Source organism: Colossoma macropomum, unplaced genomic scaffold (genome assembly GCF_904425465.1).
Source record: "Colossoma macropomum unplaced genomic scaffold, Colossoma_macropomum, whole genome shotgun sequence".
In the NCBI taxonomy this organism is placed as follows: Eukaryota; Metazoa; Chordata; class Actinopteri; order Characiformes; family Serrasalmidae; genus Colossoma; species Colossoma macropomum.
In genome coordinates, this window is record NW_023494804.1 from 35,170,910 (window position 1) to 35,189,191 (window position 18,282).

The 18,282-nt window shown below is 37.5% G+C and overlaps 1 protein-coding gene across 1 annotated transcript in view; it reads right to left on the minus strand.

Moving 5' to 3' along the window:
• Nucleotides 1-581: 581 nt before the first annotated feature.
• The window catches only part of esama (endothelial cell adhesion molecule a), a 69,906-nt gene continuing 52,205 nt past the window's right edge, over nt 582-18,282 (minus strand). Inside the window, exons 2-7 of the mRNA XM_036594366.1 lie at nt 9,460-9,599; nt 8,642-8,840; nt 6,768-6,923; nt 6,504-6,626; nt 6,208-6,337; nt 582-2,986 (exon numbers count right to left, since the gene is read on the minus strand). Coding sequence (XP_036450259.1) covers nt 2,530-2,986; nt 6,208-6,337; nt 6,504-6,626; nt 6,768-6,923; nt 8,642-8,840; nt 9,460-9,599 — 1,205 coding nt within the window. The 3' untranslated portion in view covers nt 582-2,529. The remainder of the gene's footprint in view (nt 2,987-6,207; nt 6,338-6,503; nt 6,627-6,767; nt 6,924-8,641; nt 8,841-9,459; nt 9,600-18,282) is intronic.

Sequence of the window (18,282 nt, forward strand, 5' to 3'; positions counted from 1 at the left end):
ATTTATTTTTTTTTGATGGATTTAGATGGATTAACATCATCAAGCTGCACCGCACCAATCCTGTAGATGGCAGCAATCCTGTAGATGGCAGCAATCCTGTAGATGGCAGCACCACAAAACCTAAAAACCACAAGTAACCCATAAACACTGGCAGTAGTTTTACATTTAAGGGCCAATTAAAAATGTGACCATCGCTACACCTGTTTAAAAACTAGGAAAACTCCCTTTGACAATGTTTCTTGAAGGTGGGAGGAACCATTGGTTCACCATTTTCACTGTTTTCTTTATGATTTAGTTTGATAACCAAGGTAAGTTATACTAGTGATGGGTTGTTTGTATTTCTTAGCCTATCAGATCAGATTTATAGCCTGTTAGATCAGTGCCTAGGCAAACAGTCACACCACAGGGTTTCCCAATGGCTGCTGCATGATGTTATTTACATAATGCATGCTGGGGATTATAGTGAGAGAACATCACTGAATAAACAACATGAAAACAAAATTAAATCATAAATTCTATCAAAACCGATGAGATCTGTCATTAGATCTGTCATTAGATTAGAACAAAAATGTACCAATATATTTCTCACCAGTTCTCATTTAATTAAAAATATCAATACAAAGTTTTTTCCTGTTTCCATATACAGAGAATGTCCCATATACATAATAGTCTGAGATCCTCCAGAACACAATGAACCTTAATAAAAGCTAATACACTCTGTTTGGGTTATGTACATGAAACACAGTATGGTTGGCCATATACAGTAAATGAATGTGCTCATACAAGTGCCTGTCCAACATTCACTCACAAAACACGCAGTTCAGCACTTCAGCTCACAAGCTGACAAAAATATAGCAACATTCAGTGTAATAATTGAATCTTGCAATGAACAACAGTATATGTGACATTTTTGGTAATAATCATGTAAGCATGGCAAGACATTGTTTGATGCCCTGTATTTAAAATAAAGGGGTTATTAAAATGTAAATAAGCCGTAGTTTGGCTTTTTAATTTGAAAAAGCTGTACAAAATAAAATAGAAAACAAAATAAATGATAATCCAAAAAGGATGGATTGATTATAGTTTTTCGTTGAAGGGGCTCGGTTGGTGTTACCATTAATGCAATTAAATATTCTGCAGTTCAAAAACAGTTCAATGCATTAAAAAGCAAAAGACATAACCACTAATACAGCATTTGGTGAAGAGGGTTTGTGAAGAAACGGTTAATAGAATCAATGTATCCTGACACAAATGCCTGACTATCCAGCCAAATTCCAGTGAGGACAGATTGTATGGGTTGCTGAATCACTAACAGAACTGTTGAGGGTAACAAAGGACTTCTATTGTAGTTCTCCCGAAATATTAGTTACATTGAAAAATGAAAAAGGACATACTTCGCCCCTTGCGGGCAAGCATATTTACTGATCTTACTTTGCTGTTACTTAAGAACACACTATTCCACATTCATTTCTATCTTTTAGGAAATCCTGTAGGTCCAAACATAATAATGACAAACGGCCACAAGTTATAGTATACCATTCCTGCTTGTCAAACCTGGATCATTAAGAGCTATTCATACACCAGTGACTAACACAGCATATCTTTGGTTTGATATCCAGTTCACTACTCCGAAAGTAACATTAAGTTAAATCATAAAAACAGTATATGTGTGTGTGTGTGTGTGTGTGTAGGGAACCATTGAGATGAAATAAGAATAGATATCTTATTTACAGGTTCAGGTAGATATCTATTTAGTTTACATCATTACTGCTATCTTTTTTGTTTAGAAACAAGAAAATAAGGACCAAAATATCTACTTTACTACTCGTATATGCCAATTTCTACATTCTGTGTTGAAAAAGAGCTACAACAGCTACATTTCTAAAAGCTACTATGTATTTATTTCCTATATATTTTTGGCCAAAGAACATTTAAAGGCAAATATATGTCGAGGGTGTGAAAAAAAGACAAACAATTCTCCTGTTTTGCTGCTGCTTATATACAAATGACAGGTGAACTTAATATAAAACATACAATGAAAAATTAAATAATGTGCACTAGGCCTTGAGTTCCGTTTTAACAATGTGTTTTAACATCTTTAAAAGAACAAATCAATAAAGCACAGTGTTTGCAATAACAACAACAAAGTCATTCTAACTAACTAAAGCTGAACAGTTGCTTGTCCATTATAACATGTGCTTCAGTAACTGTACAGGTCAGACTTCTCTGCAACACTTTTTTTGGAATACTCTGTTAAAGTATTTAAAAAAAAAAAAGATAATATATTAAATAACAGAAATAGGGGTACTGAACCAATGTTTTTGTGTTTTTTTATTACATAAACTCTTAATATTTAGTATATAAAAAACATAAAAAAAACATCACTGCAGTAAAGAGAGTTACATCATACTGCACATTCTTTGACTGGGCACCTGTCGGGTCAAACTGAACTGGGTCAGTGTAATCTTTCCACTGTGAGGTCCAGCAGGGGGCGCTGTAATATCTCTAAGCTGTTAAAACAGACTGGCTTCACACCAGAGAGCCAGCTTGGTTCTGTGCTGGCACCATGATGGGCACACCCCCCATCCGGGAGATGTTGGCGATGCTGACTCCAGTGGGGAGGGCTTGTGGGTGTGGCATCTGTGGCTGGGTCGCTTCAGTCCGGGGCAGGGAGCCTCCGTTGGAGCTAGGGGGAGCAGGGGGCTGCCGGGGCAGGGTGGGATCAGTGTTGTAGCCAGGCAGAGTGTGCTCTGGGGTGGCCAAGTTGGCGACGGGACGGGGACGGTAACCCGCTGTGCTGCTGGTGATGATGGATGCCGTGTCGGAGGTGGGGTGGGGGTGGGGATAGTTGTGCTGGTAGTGGTTGTGGGTGTCTCGGGGGTGAGGGCTGGAATGGACGGACGACAGAGTGCCATTCTTGGAGATGATGTCTGATCCTGTGCCGCTCTTCGCCCACGAGACGCGCTTGGGAGCCTGAGCGTCCTCCCTGTTACACACAGAAGGGTCAGACAATTCAGTATGGCATTCACCGTCCCTACAACACCTCACCCACACAGAGGATCTATGAGACAAAAAGCTATTGCAGTAGTAGAGATGAATTTTCTAATGTCCCAGAATTGGAACAAGACCTCATATGTCCAAAAAGGTAACAGGAGAAGGTGAAGGGATATAGATTACCTTGCATCATCAAATCTCAAGAATATATTTCTAACACTGTGCCTTTGTGTCAGCTTTCACCCAGTCATACGATCAAAGAAATGCCCAGGTTCTAAGGCTGAACGATTTGGGGAAAATATTTAATTGCTATTTTTCCGACTAGTATTGCGGCTGCAATTTAAATTGCGATTATGTTTTACAAATTGAGGTTCAGGCCTGATTTTTTTTTGGCCAGTTAAACGATAATGTCCAGTAATCATGGTTGTGATGCCACAGCACATGGAGGTTTGGTTGCCTCTGACTGGTCACAGGCAGTTCACAAGCTCTGTGTCCCCTCTTAAAACTCAAGATAACATTTTTGATAAGGCGCACACTTAAAAAAGATGGTTCTTCAAGGGTTCTTTAGTAAAGACAATGGTTCTATATAGAACCATGAACACTCAAACACCCATTTGCATGCTTAAAGTGTTCTTTGCGTGGAGAAATCGTTGTATATGGTTCTATATAGCACCAGAAAGATTCTTCTATTGTAACAAGCTTGACATCGTAACAATGGCAGAGCCCTTTTTGGTTCTATATAGAACCATATACAACACATTCTCCATTAATCTGGAGACCCATTTCACCATGCAGAGAACCATTTAATAATGCAATGGTTCTTGGAGTGTTCATGGTCCTATAAAGAACCATTCTCTTAAGAAGCTTCAAGGTTTAAGAACCTTGAAGAACCATCTTTTTTTAAAAAGTGTAGGCTATTATTTGAAAAGAAAAACTGCAGCTCTTGCGATCTTAAATTGCTATTTCGATATAAAAACGATTAATCTTTCAGCTCTACCTGTACCATCGGCCGCACCATATCTGGTAATAGACTGGATGTGGGCATTAACAAGTCCTTATTTCTTGTAACAGCATCTTTCTCAAGGAACATGAACCTCACAGAGAAACAAAAGGTTTTAAGAAAATGATTCCATATTAAAAATACAAATTTGATTATGGGAGACAATCTATATCTGTTCAAAGGAAAAAACATTCTTAACACTGAATGGAGGTTAAGGAAACAATATCTTGTTCTAAGTTATTTTGGACTATTTTAAGTTTTCTGTGAGATTTTTTTAACTTATTTCATTGCTCATGAACATTTGACGCAATGTAAAGGGCAACTGATCATGTAAAAAAGATACAAGGTTTTGTTCTGACAGCGATGATATATAAAATGTTTTGGAAATGATGACAGCACTGTACTCATGGAGAATGAAGTTGACATATACATTTATATGATAAATAATAAAATTTCAGTCTAAAATGTTTTGTATTTCAAAAATGGTGATCGAGTCTCAGGCAGAAATCCTTAAAAAGTTTATAGCATTTCACTCTCCACTGCATAAGTTACTACTGAAGAAAATAACAACTAATATGACAAGTGAGCCTAAACGTCTGAACGGTGCGTACCCTTCCAATGTTTAATTGAAGTAAATTTATTCTGGGATAAAAAATCCCTCGTCAACAAAACTCTGTGTGCCACAGTTATGGGCACATTTTGGTATTTCATGGAGTTCATGATGCCATGTTCCCTAATGAGGTTGGCAGGGCCTCTGGAGGAAAAACAGCCCCACAACATCACAGACCCTCCACTATACTTAACAACAGGTTACCAACAGGGCAACAGGTACTTTACAGCGTTTAATTATCATTTCATCTGACCATAGAGCACAGTTCTAGACCAAAGTCCCAATAAACTCCAGACGTGCCAATGATTGTGGAGGGAACTTTAAATACATGGATGCCACATTGCCTGTTGTTCTCAGTCTGAGGCTATACGTCAGCAGGTCCACCGTATTGGAATGGTCAAGATCCATTTGTGAACAAATTGAGATATGATGAGTTTTCAGTATTAAATCGGCTGTAACTTCCTTATTACTCGACCGGTTTTCACCATTTTATTTTGTTATAAGAATCAGAATTTCTGTGTGTAGCTATTCAAACGTCCAATATACATGGTGATATATTTGTAAATGTGTCATTTGTAAAAAATATGACAGCCATAAAAAGTGACCACAGGAAGTAATATAAGGATTATATAATACAAGGCAACGATGAGCAAAGACAATACAGCAAATCAGATACATGACATGATCTAGATTTTAAAAATCTTAACATGTTCAGAACTAGCTGTCATACAAACACATACCAGATGTAAATACAAGTATAAGGACTAAGCTCAGTGGTAGATTTCAGTCTGAGAGTGAATCAAAAAGTGCCAAAGAGATTTCTTAATTTTGAGAACACAGGTTAAAGTGAATAATAATAATAATAATAATAATAATATAAGCGTCTTAGCTGCACAAACTGTTGGATTTTAACCCAATTATCTCCCCGATTTAGTCGTTGCCAATTCCACCCGCTAGTTAGGACTCCCCCAGCACACAATACTATCAACGCTAGGAGGGTGAAGGCTGGCACAGGCTTCCTCCGAGACCTGTGAAACCAGCTACCGCTTCTTTTCGAACTGCCGCTCACACAACGTCATTGGACAGCTGAATGTGCTCGGAGGAAAGCACCAACCGCCAGATCTGTTCTGTTACTCAGGAGCCTTCTGCACATTTATTTCTATTTAATAAATAAGTGAGTATCCTCACGACCCAGAAGGATAAGCGGCTTAGAAGATGTGTGTGTAAGTGAGCATGCTAGTCAGCTAGCAAGCTCTGGTTAATCTCACACAATCACCAATATCACCTAACCCATCAATGTGTAAATCACTTACCAGCCTCATGCACATAAAAATGCAATAAAACCCCCAGGTCAGAAGGTGGTAATAAAATGTGAATATTTCACATGGATTAAGGTATGGCTGGACTTAGAATGCACATTTACCCAAAACTAATTGTCAGTGTAAATAAAATATTTTAACTATCGTTCTCATGTAGTAAAGATACTCTGTATAGACTATAAAATGAAAGAAACCACATAATAATTTTGGATGGTACTTAATTCACATAAAGTATCCATATATTATACACATATCCCCACATAACATAGCAGTTAAAGTCTTACTTGATGTCATTGGCCAGATCTTCCTCTGTGTCCCTCTTTCTTGTCCATAAGAAAATGATGAAGAGGACGATCAGGACAAAGCCCACCACTGCACCCACTGTGGCACCAGCTATCACCCCGGCATCCGTTGCTAGGCAAGAAGAGTAGGACAGTTATAATTCAAGCAAATTACAACAGTTACTCCTGAAAGCTCTCTAGTAGTACAACACGATTATGCATTTAGCTTCATCAACGATTATCAAGTGATTACTGCAATCTGTCACTGAGGAAAGGCTTAAAGACGGAGTAAAACATACAGGTGATGACCTCCAGGTTGATGTAGCACTTTTCCTCTCCTGCGGAGTTGGAGGATGTGCATTCGTACTTCCCTGACATGTTGCTGCTGAGGTTATTGAGCTTCAGAGTGCCAGCAGTCTCGTCTGAAAGAAAACACAGAGACACACGGCATGCATCAGCAAGTATACATTACAGAAGTAACAATTAAGCACACATTACAGAAGACAGTCTAGTCTACTGTCATTGATCATTATAAACAGGGCTGATGTGTATGAATGACATACTGAGCATTGGGGAGAAGAAGACCTCTGAGGACGGGCTGGTTTTGGACCACTTGTATTTGGGTGTAGGTTTTCCAGTGCTGGAGTGGCAGGAGAGTGTGACATTGGCTTTGAGTACTGGCTTCCCCTGCAGTGCACACACAGGCAGGGCAGGAGGGACTGCAAGAGAGAAAGACAAAGGATGAGTGCCAACTCTAAACCAAAAAATATAGGGTTCTTTACATGACATAAGCATAGTATCACTCTCAAATCCACCTTTAGAATTCTTTTATTCTTGCCCTGCTTTGGCATTCCAGCTTTGCTCAAATCGCAGTTTGTAGACAGTTTACGAATAACTGCTTTCTTTGAAAACATGGCCTGCCCTATAGTCAGTTTACAAGACTCTTATATGTGCTCGGATACAGCTGATTTTGAGGCCCAGACTTTACATAAGGACTTTGGTGGTCGTGGCTATCCACAGTTTCGGCTTGATTCTGCTTTAAATAAGGAACATGGTTTATACCATTTAGGTCTCCAAAAAGTGGTTCTGAAAAACAAAAAGAAATTTTCTTGTATTTTTAAATCTGTGTTTAGTGTTTCTAGTCAGGATTATATTAACAATCCTTTGCACATTTTACAAAGTGATGATCTATCAGATTTCTTTTTATAAATCCTCCACTCTGTGTCTTTTCTGGAGGAAAAAATGCAAGAGTTAAATTGAGATAAAATGCAGATACATATGTTCCCACTGCCTCTGCCTCTCTCTCCAATGTTCAAGGCAATTTCCCTTGTCATAACTGTAACTTTTGTTCCCAGTTTGTAAAATATAAATCTTTTACACACCCTCAGACTTTGAAAACATAAATTAGACAATTCATAACTTGTAGATCCACACATTGCCTATGTCTTCATGTGTCCTTGTCCTCTATTATATGTTGGTAAAATTAGACGAGCTCTGTAGACCAGAATAATTGAACAAATGAGTGTGATTCACAGACAGGATGACACGTCTAGTTTTCTGTCATTTTGAATTGGCTAAACATTCTCTTGCAGATTTATGTTTCCTGGTTATCAAAGGGTTTTGATGCAAAGATGAGGGACAAAGCACATGTCTTTGTTATCTAAAGGTATGAATGAGGATCGTAATCTCAATTGTTTTCTATAATGAAGACTGTCCTTGATTAATGTATTATTTTGAAATAGTTTCTGATGTTTTTGATGTACTTGATTTTTGTTTATGCATCTAAGCGTACCCTCTTGCTGGTGTACGGTTATTTTAAGAAGGGCTTAGCAGAACCTACACAGGTGAAGGCAAGTTGTTAAAGTGGTCAAAAAGAAGGAGGTTGAGAGAGTTGCTTCATGAGCACTGATGATAGCAAGAAGCTGAAACGTTTGCTCGGTTTGTGTCTGTTTATTTGGAATAAAAATTTTAAGAATACTATATGATTATTCAACTTATTTTTAGATGTTTGTTACTCGTTTTAAACATTTTATGCCTTAATTTTCTGGCAAGCATTCTATTTGCTTTTTTAAGCAGACATAATACTCGAAATAAGCAAAATTATCAAAGCAATATCACTAATAAAATGACTTTAACAAGTCCACATAACCTGATCATTTTTTATGTCAATCTAAAAATCAGAAATATTAGATATATTAACAAGATTTAAGATAACTTCACTTGCCAAGATATAATTTCTTGCAGTGTTCAGAGACATTAGTGCACTCACTAACTGCCTATACTGTACAGTCCGAGAGCTCTACATGAATTCAGGATCAGCTCTCCTCTCATCCTCTAACAGTAAAATCAATGTTAGGTGGTTAGAAGGTGTTAATGTGTGTGTGTGTGTGTGTGTGTGTGTATGGTGGGTCTTTTTCTTTTCCCATTGTGTACTTACTCTTCACATTAAGTGTCAGCTCCATGGGAGATCCAGAGGCACCTGGCAAGACAACCTGGCACGTATATTTACCCGAATCTGACTCCACAGTGTTATTCATGTAGATCGACAGGTTGTTGCTGGGCATTGAATTGACAAAACCCACTCTGTCTTTAAACTGAGCATTTTGATCTACAACACCACTTACAAAGGAAATCACCTATAGAGAGAGAGAGAGAGAGAGAGAGAGAGAGAGAGAGAGAGACCAAGAGGAGCAATGAATGACCTGGGAAAAATCTATACAGTACAGGCAATGATATTTGTCATAATCCATTAAAGACTTATAGTAACAAATAACAAGGCAATGCAATTTTTTCTATCAGTTGACCATAAACTACTGCCAAACGTCATGTGTGGAAAATAATTACAGTGTCAAAGAACTTGTAAAGTGCACTTATAAAAGTACAGCGCACAGTTTTTTGTAAATACACTGACATAAGTGGACTCTGTTTCCATCTATCTATGAATTCTGGAACATAACAGGTGATGATAGATATTAGACGAATTGGATCAGGGATGAAAATGTACAGAAAATATCTAAGCAGTGCTAATGAAGGGTGTAGTGATTTCATAATGGTATCAAAAAATTTTTCTGTTTGAAATTTTTTATTTAATTGGATAACCAAAAAGCGGCTGGGTTTGGCTAGTGTCTGATGAACATGCCAGAGCACTGAATTCTGGAGGTTCTCCTTTTGGCCGCCAACTTCATTGCAAAGGACTCGTCAATTGACATATATAACAGTCATAAAGCACTCAGAAACAAGCCATAAAGCACCCACCATAATGGACTTGTCTAACATGTTCCAGATAACAGTGGCACGGGTGATGTCACCCCCTGTGTAGTAGGCTTGGAGGACCGCCACCTGCCCCTGAATCACCTCCACATTTGACTGGGGCAGCTGTAGCTGGGCCAGTACACCTACAGAAAGAGAGAGAGACGATGGCAGAGAGTTTAGTATAAGCTGTCAGCATTCCCTAACAAAATACTGGGCCGCAGAGACAAACAGATGAAATAACAGTAGGAAAAAAAAGGTTTATGTAACAGCTGTGGTGGAGAGAGGCAGTTCCAGAGTCAAAGCAGAAATGACCAAGAACAAACATACGCAAAAGAGATTTTGAGCTTTATCATCCAATACAGGAGAATTCAGATCCGTTTGTAGTAGTAAATATCAGTAATGACTCTCACAAAACACAGCCTTAAAGAGAACCTGAGAAACAATGGGAAGAATTAATCACAATAAAAGGACACTAATGGGATACACTGGTATCAATAAAACTCCAAAACTTACTGACTATACATATAAAACATTTGTCTTCTACTAAACAGGGCTGTTCAGACTTATCCTACCTCATAACACACACCTCATTCGAACCCATTAATTAGGACAGATATTCCACAAATTAAGTATTGCCAACTCACTAAACTTCAAAATAAAAGCTACCTGCTGAGAGGCATTTCAAAAAATATATTGTCGCTGTTCAAAGAAACCCCATGTATCTCCATTTTTGTCGATTTTTATTTTTGTACATCATTTCAACACACCAGCGGTCTGTGAAAATTTCATGATGAATGAACCAATAGAAATGCTATGAAATCACTTGGAATAAAATCTTTTTACATTAACTTACATTGAAAGATAAGAGTTTTTTTTGTCTTCTACTGTAAAGTTACTATTTTGGAGATAATTTGTTTTCTTTGGACAGCGTGAATATTTAACACTTAAAATTTGAGCTTTGGAAATAAAGTAATACACAGATACATACTTTGCTATTTGTATTTGTTTGATAAACAAATTTCAAGCATGTATGCAAAAACATTTACACCAAAACTCAAAGTCTGAAGTACATAAAGCAGATCAGGATACTGAAAGACATTTTGTGAAATATGATACATATCACAATATTCTGACACACAGACTCTAGCAGGCACTAGCAGGACCACATTTAAAAACTGTCATCACAAACGATTTTTATTCAGCTTCATTCTGTCCTGCAATAAAATCAATTAAACAGGACTAATTTTGCTCTTTTTAATCAACATGCTATTCAGTGTTCTTTGAGCACTGATAATATTCACAATATGTCATCACAAAGCATATCATCTATCATGATAACAAAATCTATCATTAATATGCTAAAATACTGTCATATTGCCTACTCCTATGCAAAACAACAGCTAGCTAAGCCAGAGGCATTTGGAGTGCTGTGAACTAATGAACTGCAACTCTTCGGCCACAACCACAAAAAGTGTGGTTGGAGACAAAAAAAATCAGCATTTGATGAAAAGAACACCGTGCCAACGGTTAAGCATGGGGTGGGTCTAGTGTGGGGTAGTGTGACAGCTAGTGGCACAGGAAACAATGCGTGGGTTTTCATTAAATATCAGCAAATATATATATATATATATATATATATATATATATATATATATATATATATATAATCTCTATGAACAACTACGTGAAACACAAGCATTTGAAATGGCCCTTACAGTCCCCTGATTAAACATCTTTGAAAATCTCTAGATAGGTCTTAAATATAATATTTATCTGGCATACATACAGCTGTATATTAAATCAAGTTCTGTAAATGTGCACATTTTTACATGTTTAACATCACAGATTTCTTAGTTGGCCTCAAAGTGCAATTATGTGTTGCGAAAAGTTGCAAAATAAATATTTGTGCCAATCAACTGAAAAAAAGATCAAGAGCCTACTCAGATGATTTTGGAAACAGCCCAAATCCTGGTATGGGTTTATAGATGGACCTTATAAAATATAAATCTATGATGAGTTGCCTGCCATAGTCTATAATTGATGATTCTATGCCGTAGTCTACAAAACTGATGATTCTATGGATAGTAAAGACTAGCATCCTTCCTCTAAAACTCCTGAAGAACTCACATTCTCCCAGGTGGAGATAGACAAGCTGTATCCAGCCCTCCTCTTTCTCATCCATAGCCTCCAGCTTGTCTCCCAGTCCTCAGCAAGACCTTGCAGAAAAACACTCGCTCCCAGCAAACGGACACTGACAGACTGCGAGATAGAATCCCACTACAAATCCTCTATTCTTTCAAAAGCTTTAAGCGCATTCAGCTGGAGAAAATTAAAAGAAACCTGGTGACGTAAACTACAGGCATCTTTCAGGCTTAGTGAACAGCATGGTGGGGGGAATAAAGAATTTTTCTTCAACTCAAGCAGACATCACAGTAGTGACAATTCTTAAGCTTACACCCAGATTTTCAGATTTTGGGACACCCTTTACTTCAAAACAATGGGATCTAACCGCTCACCATGTGGCCACGAGGGACAGGGATGCAGTCTCACTTCCTGCTCTAAAATGCAGGGGTGTGGCTAAAACAAGGCTCTGCCTATGGAATGAAACTCTTTGTGTTTCGGTAGAGACATCAAAGTATTGGACAGCATTCTTTAAATATATATATATATATATTTAATATATATATATATATATATATATATATATATATATATATATATATATATATATATTAAACTTTAACGCTATGATAATTCTAAATCTTTCAACTTCAAATTTTATGTGTGTACAACTGTTCAAAGCTGTGTTAGCTAGTCATGCACTTATGTTTTTGTTTCAAAATTAGATAAAATTGTCACTACCGAAACGGTCACTACTGACACATTTGGTAAAGTTTCAGAGATTTTATTTAAATTGTTTTAATAAAATAAAACATAATTAAGGTCAATCAAATTAAAATGATTAATCTAATGTCTGAAGTCCTATGCAGATGGGCTTAGTTTAGCATGAGAAGGCAGGGTAATGCAAATGTTACCAGCATTTCTCAGTGTCGTAGTGCTGTCTGAATGCGCCGCATCAGTCATTTTTACAGATTGTGAGCTCCTGCTTCAGTAAAAATTATGGTGCCTTTTACTTTCTATAGAACGAGCAGTAGGAATAACCTTAGGCTATACTGATCCTGTGCAAACTGACCAGTTTTTCCTCACTATGGAGTCACTTAAAGAAGCGCTTACTTTGTTTTCTGTGGCTCAAATCTAGAAAATATATAATGTTACAGTCCTTTTTTCATGTGCACAACTCAGAACATGTAAGAATTACACAAAAAAAGTCTGATTTTATGCAGTGAAGCTGACTGTTTGTTGTGAATTCCCAAGCTAATAGCAGTGCCAATAACACGGCATTCACTTAACACAGCAAGAATAATGGCTAAATTAAATGTTTTGATGATTTCTACTCTTTTCTGAAGTAAAGGTGGTGCAAAAGCAAGTAACCACTCCCATCTCTGTCATTTACCCTGAGATTTATTATCCCGTTCAAAACGGTCATAAACATTACAGACGTCCTGGGGTAAACAGGCATAATCTCCCCATGGAAAACTAATCCAATCTGAATAGTGCTTGAGTTAGTTAAAGGTCTAAAATTAAGTCTAAAAAATTCATATATGTTCTTTTTTTATGATTTTATGATTATTACTCAATTAACTGTCAACATTTTCAGTAGATTATTTGACTATTAATATATATGTTTTTAACAGTGGTGGTTCTAAAAACACTAATTGTAAGAAAGGCAAAAAAACAGATAAATAGATAGAGAGAGGGAGAGACCGACAGACAGACAGACAGACATACAGAGAGAGAGAGAGAGAGAGAGAGAGAGAGAGAGAAAGAGAAAGAGAGAGAGAGAGAGAGAAAGAAAGAGAAAGAGAGAGAGAGAGAGAGAGAGAGAGAGAGAGAGAGAGAGAGAGAGTGCATCCCTAAAATATGACCATAGGGCCCTCTCTGCCATCTTTACCCAGAATCCTCATCACTAAGTCTAAGCGCTCTAATCCTTAAACAAGATGTGGCCTGCACTCTCTCCACCATTTCTCCCCACTATGGACGGCTTATAGCCACATGTTTGCCTCCCAGCAGCCTTCTCTTTCTCCCTCAGCACTTCTATAATCAGTGTAGGTTACAACAGTTGCTTCAAACTCCTCTTTTCCCAGCAATCCTTAATCTAGGATTTACAATAATACAAGCAAATCCATGATCACATAATTTTTAAAGGGCCCACACACTCTCAGAAATAAAGGTAGTAAACTGTCACTGAGGCAGTGCTCCTCTTGTCACTGGGGTGGGACCCTCAAGGGTACATCTCAGTACCTTTAGTCAGGGAACATAACTGTACCATAATCCATTGAAATTATATGTTCTAAGATGTGTTGACTCCACACACCCCGTCTCGTCTCCAGGCTTTTATTTTATTGTTCTGTTTTAAAACATTAGGTTATGAAAAGGTACAAATACAGACTTTTCACTTGAGAAAACTTAATTAAGGTGCACTACTGGACCCTAAAACCACTGTTGTACCTTTGAGGGAACATTTACATTGTTTGTACCATAACAAACGACAAATGCAGCTGAACAGCACCTTTATTTCTAACAGTGCATTATATAAAAAAGTCAAATAAAAGAGTTTGATGTATGTACAGTATGTAAGTACTGTGAAAGTGCTCATATCTTAAAATTTTATTTTTTATACAACAAAAATGGTCATAATTCGTTTTTACATTTGACCTTTCATCCCTTAGATTTTAATAGGCTAGTTTTGTTACTGTGCCTGATATGAGATAAATGAGTTCTATTCTGATTGGCTGCTCTGTATCATGCCTCATTTAAAAAGCACTCAGAGCTGAAACACTCCTTACAATTCAATATGAAAGGACAGGCTGAACTGCTGTAAGGTGAACAGGTGAATATATGTAAACAGGCTGTTTTTGCAGCATAGTTTTCACATATGGACTAGAGGGTAAATGGTACGTTTTGAAACCTTAGCAATGTTAACATATCACATCACATATAATCTTTCTGTGCTGTTTGTCTGCTACCCTTTCTATCACTGTTTAAAATCTACACAAGGCTTCTTTTTCAGAGTGTGTACATTCATTTTTTGCTTTGGTAGAGCATGTTCTTTGCATAACAAAGAAACGCAACAACAATATTTAGAACTCGTCTTAACAGAAAAGAGTAAGAACAGCCGCCTTTTTGTATCAGCCTTAAAGGGTTAAAGCTTTGAAAGGTACCATTTATTCACCAGTCTGTACAGTATAAGGAATTAAAACAGCCTGTTTGTCATGAAAACCAGCACATTCGTATATATCTGCCTATTCAGGCTACAGCGATTCAGCCCTGCTCATTTGCACTGATGTTATAAGGAATGTTTCGATCCAGTTTTGAATGAGGCACAATAGAGGGCACTCAATCGAAACAGAGACCCTTTACATACACTGTTTATGGTGCAGAACCACAACTGTCGTAAGTGGACATGAGGGAAAAAATAAAATGTTAGAAAAATGAAAGAAATGGTCGCTTTAAAACAGATCAAGCCAAACAGCTTCTGGAAGAATGGGTGGATCACAGCATGGACAGAATCCTGTGTCCACCTGAAGAGGGCTTTCACAGGTGTGCTCTCAAATGCACATCCTTTCTAATAAACACAGAATCCCTCTGAAGGTACAATAACATGGTTTGTACCTTGGTGAACAAACTGTCTTTTTTCAGACAGTGTAGATCTCCAACATTAGGGATGTTGACCACTGGCCCACCACTGGAAAAAGGAGCAGCATTACCCATCCATCACCAAATGGGGGCAGCAAATATTCAACAATGACTTTTACTTGCTTGTGTGGCATAATGATGTACTGAGGTGTCTTGTTCATTTTTTTTGCTGTTAAATTACACATCACTGGTTCACTCTAGAAAAAGGTTCAGTTTTAAATTTTACACATTTTGAGTAGGTATGCATATGTTTTTGTGTTGAGTATGTGTCTGTGTTTGTGAGTGTTCTGAATTATTCATGCTCTCTCTCTCTCTCTCTCTCTTTCTCTTTCTCTCTGTGTCAGAGGAAAACCTCATATCTCCAGAATGATAACTTTACAGGAGAAGGAAAAAACCCACTTTACTTTTAAAGTAAGTCAATGGAACCAGATTTTCCAAGTCATTTTGTCCTGTTTCTTTTGGTCCATTCATCATGTAATTTACATACAATGTAAAAGGTATCACGTATTTTCAAATAATGTCAAAAACTGAAAAACAACAAAAATGTATGTATGCACTTTGATTTCTTCATGTGCCATTGTGTCAACATCAAAAATCATGTTTTGTGGATCATCACTTCAACAAAACACTTTATGCAAATACACACTTTTCAAGCTTCTTCAATCAGACCCTGTGTTCAAATAAATGTATTTATTCTTATACAGTAAAACCAATCATAGATAAGCACTCGGAGAAGTTGCAAACAGCTCTGACTCTGGTGCGTTCTGGTCATTTGGTAAAAGTAGCTCTATTCCAGTGAAGGTGACTCACATGGCTCAGATACAGATGTCTCACCTGCCATGAAAGACACTTGAGTCATAATCCAGCTAATGCAGAAAACAGCAAAACAGGAAAGTGTAAATGCATCTAACTATAGTGTTAACTGGAAATTTATAATGGAGAACTGTTCAGAAATCAAGGGCAAGACAGCCATCCCTAAAGCTGATAATCATCAGCCATTATCACAGCTCTCTAATGACAGTCCCCATCAGCCTAAGTACCAATCTCATTTACTCTATTTCTTCACATTAGCTCATCTAATGACCCACAAAATGACGTTTGGCATTCCAGCTTCTTATCAATAACACCCCTCCTGGAAATAACTGTTTTGCGAGTTTTCGTTTGTTTTGCTGTATCGCATCAAAGTCATATCTCATTTGTTTACATGAAGTTCACAAAATGTTAATTTATCATAACACTTGCATCCTTTCTAACCTACATTCTTGTAGCTTGTAGAAAATTAATGCTGAAATGGGCTCAAATCACCCTCATGAACAACATGATGAAGCAGGCAACAAAATGATGACAGAAGGCTTGTTGTGATCAAAATGACTGAGGGACATTCTAAACCTCTGAAACCGTGGGCAAAGAAAATGTCCAATTCTGCTTAAACAACAGAACAACAGAGAAAAACTGCAATTGATTATAAGATATGAGAAACAGATGGATGCAGAAAAAGAGAATAAAAGACAGAATGGAAAGAGAGGGCCCATAAGAAGCTCCAGAGGCTCCCGGAGACAGCAGAGGGGATTTAAAGATGAAGATGGAGATGAATGAGGAAGGCCAGAGCTGAGGGTGAGAGCGCGTCTGACGCAGAGGGAGATATGGAGCCTGGTAATTAATGTGGAATGAAGAACTTTTCACACTAAAGTAATCTCCTGCATAATGGAGGGCCTGCCCTTAGCTACACTAGACAGAGGGAGACAGAGAGAGAGAGAGAGAAAGAGAAAGAGAGAGAGAGAGAGAGACAGACAGGGAGAGAAGAAACGTTACTATCTGTCCTTCCTCTTTCTGATCTATAGTTATAAATCCACTCACAGCAGCAGCTGGGTCAGATCTGAATTATATATACCAGAGAGTGGCATGAAGGAAGGACTGCCGGGGTGGAATCTAAAACATGTGATCTGTTAATCTCACTTCAGTAGCTCTACTCTCAAGGAAATGATGCATTACTACTGACTGCTAATTTTCTAAAACTTTACTTAAAGGAACACTATGTTTTTCAACTGCCCATTGGCTTCCATTAAGTGGATGTACAGTTCTTCTACTAAATACATGGAAATGTGTCTAAGTTATTGTTCACAGTAGTCAACCATACAGCCGTCTGCAAGAGTTTTGGCGCTCTTAGTCAAATGACATGACTTGTTGATTTTCTAAGTGAAAATAAGCATATATTGTCTTTAGACTGCATACTTCCACACATTTTAATGCACAAATTACTGTTTATTTAGCTTAATAATAAACAGTAAAGTTATAATAAATAATAAAGTTTCAGATATTAAAAATAAGCATAAAATGCAGCCGGTGCAAAAGTTAAGGCACATTTAAATCATATCATATTTTTTTCAATATGTTAAGCTCAGCAAAGAAATAGAAATGGTGAACTAACATGTGCATATGTTTAAGTTCCTATAGTGTTAACTGGAAATTCATAATGGAGAACTGTTCAGAAATCAAGCGCAAGACAAGCCTCTGTGTCAAACACAAGGCCCGTGGGCCAGATGAGTACTGCCACACAATCCTGTCCAGTCCCCAAAAGTATTTTAACGTTCTATTAATATTAGCCGGTTTCACAATGCGCTGCACTACAGTCCCCAGTATGCACTGCAACATTGTGTGCGCTCTGACTACCCCAACAACAGTCTATGGAACAGTGGTTACACCACAATTCTACACAATTCTACCAATTCCACACCAGTCATTTCACCAAAATGCATTTCAGCTGCAGTTTAACCAACAAAAACACTTAATCTTAGCTCAGCAGCTCAGAAACTGAGCCCAAGTCATAATGAACTCGCAGCAAAGAAAATATGCCAGGTGTCTAGTTTAAATGAATAGGTAGGTTTGAAAGACTGAGATCCTGGGGACATTTAAATTTTGAATATTTCAAGTATTCATGTAATATTTTGAGGTCTGCTACAAGTATTTTGTATTTTACTGATGAAGTTTTTGCATATTTTGAATAAACAATGACCAGTTCGGGTTACAGCACAATATTAATTAAAAAAGAAATAAAACATTTTTTTTCTC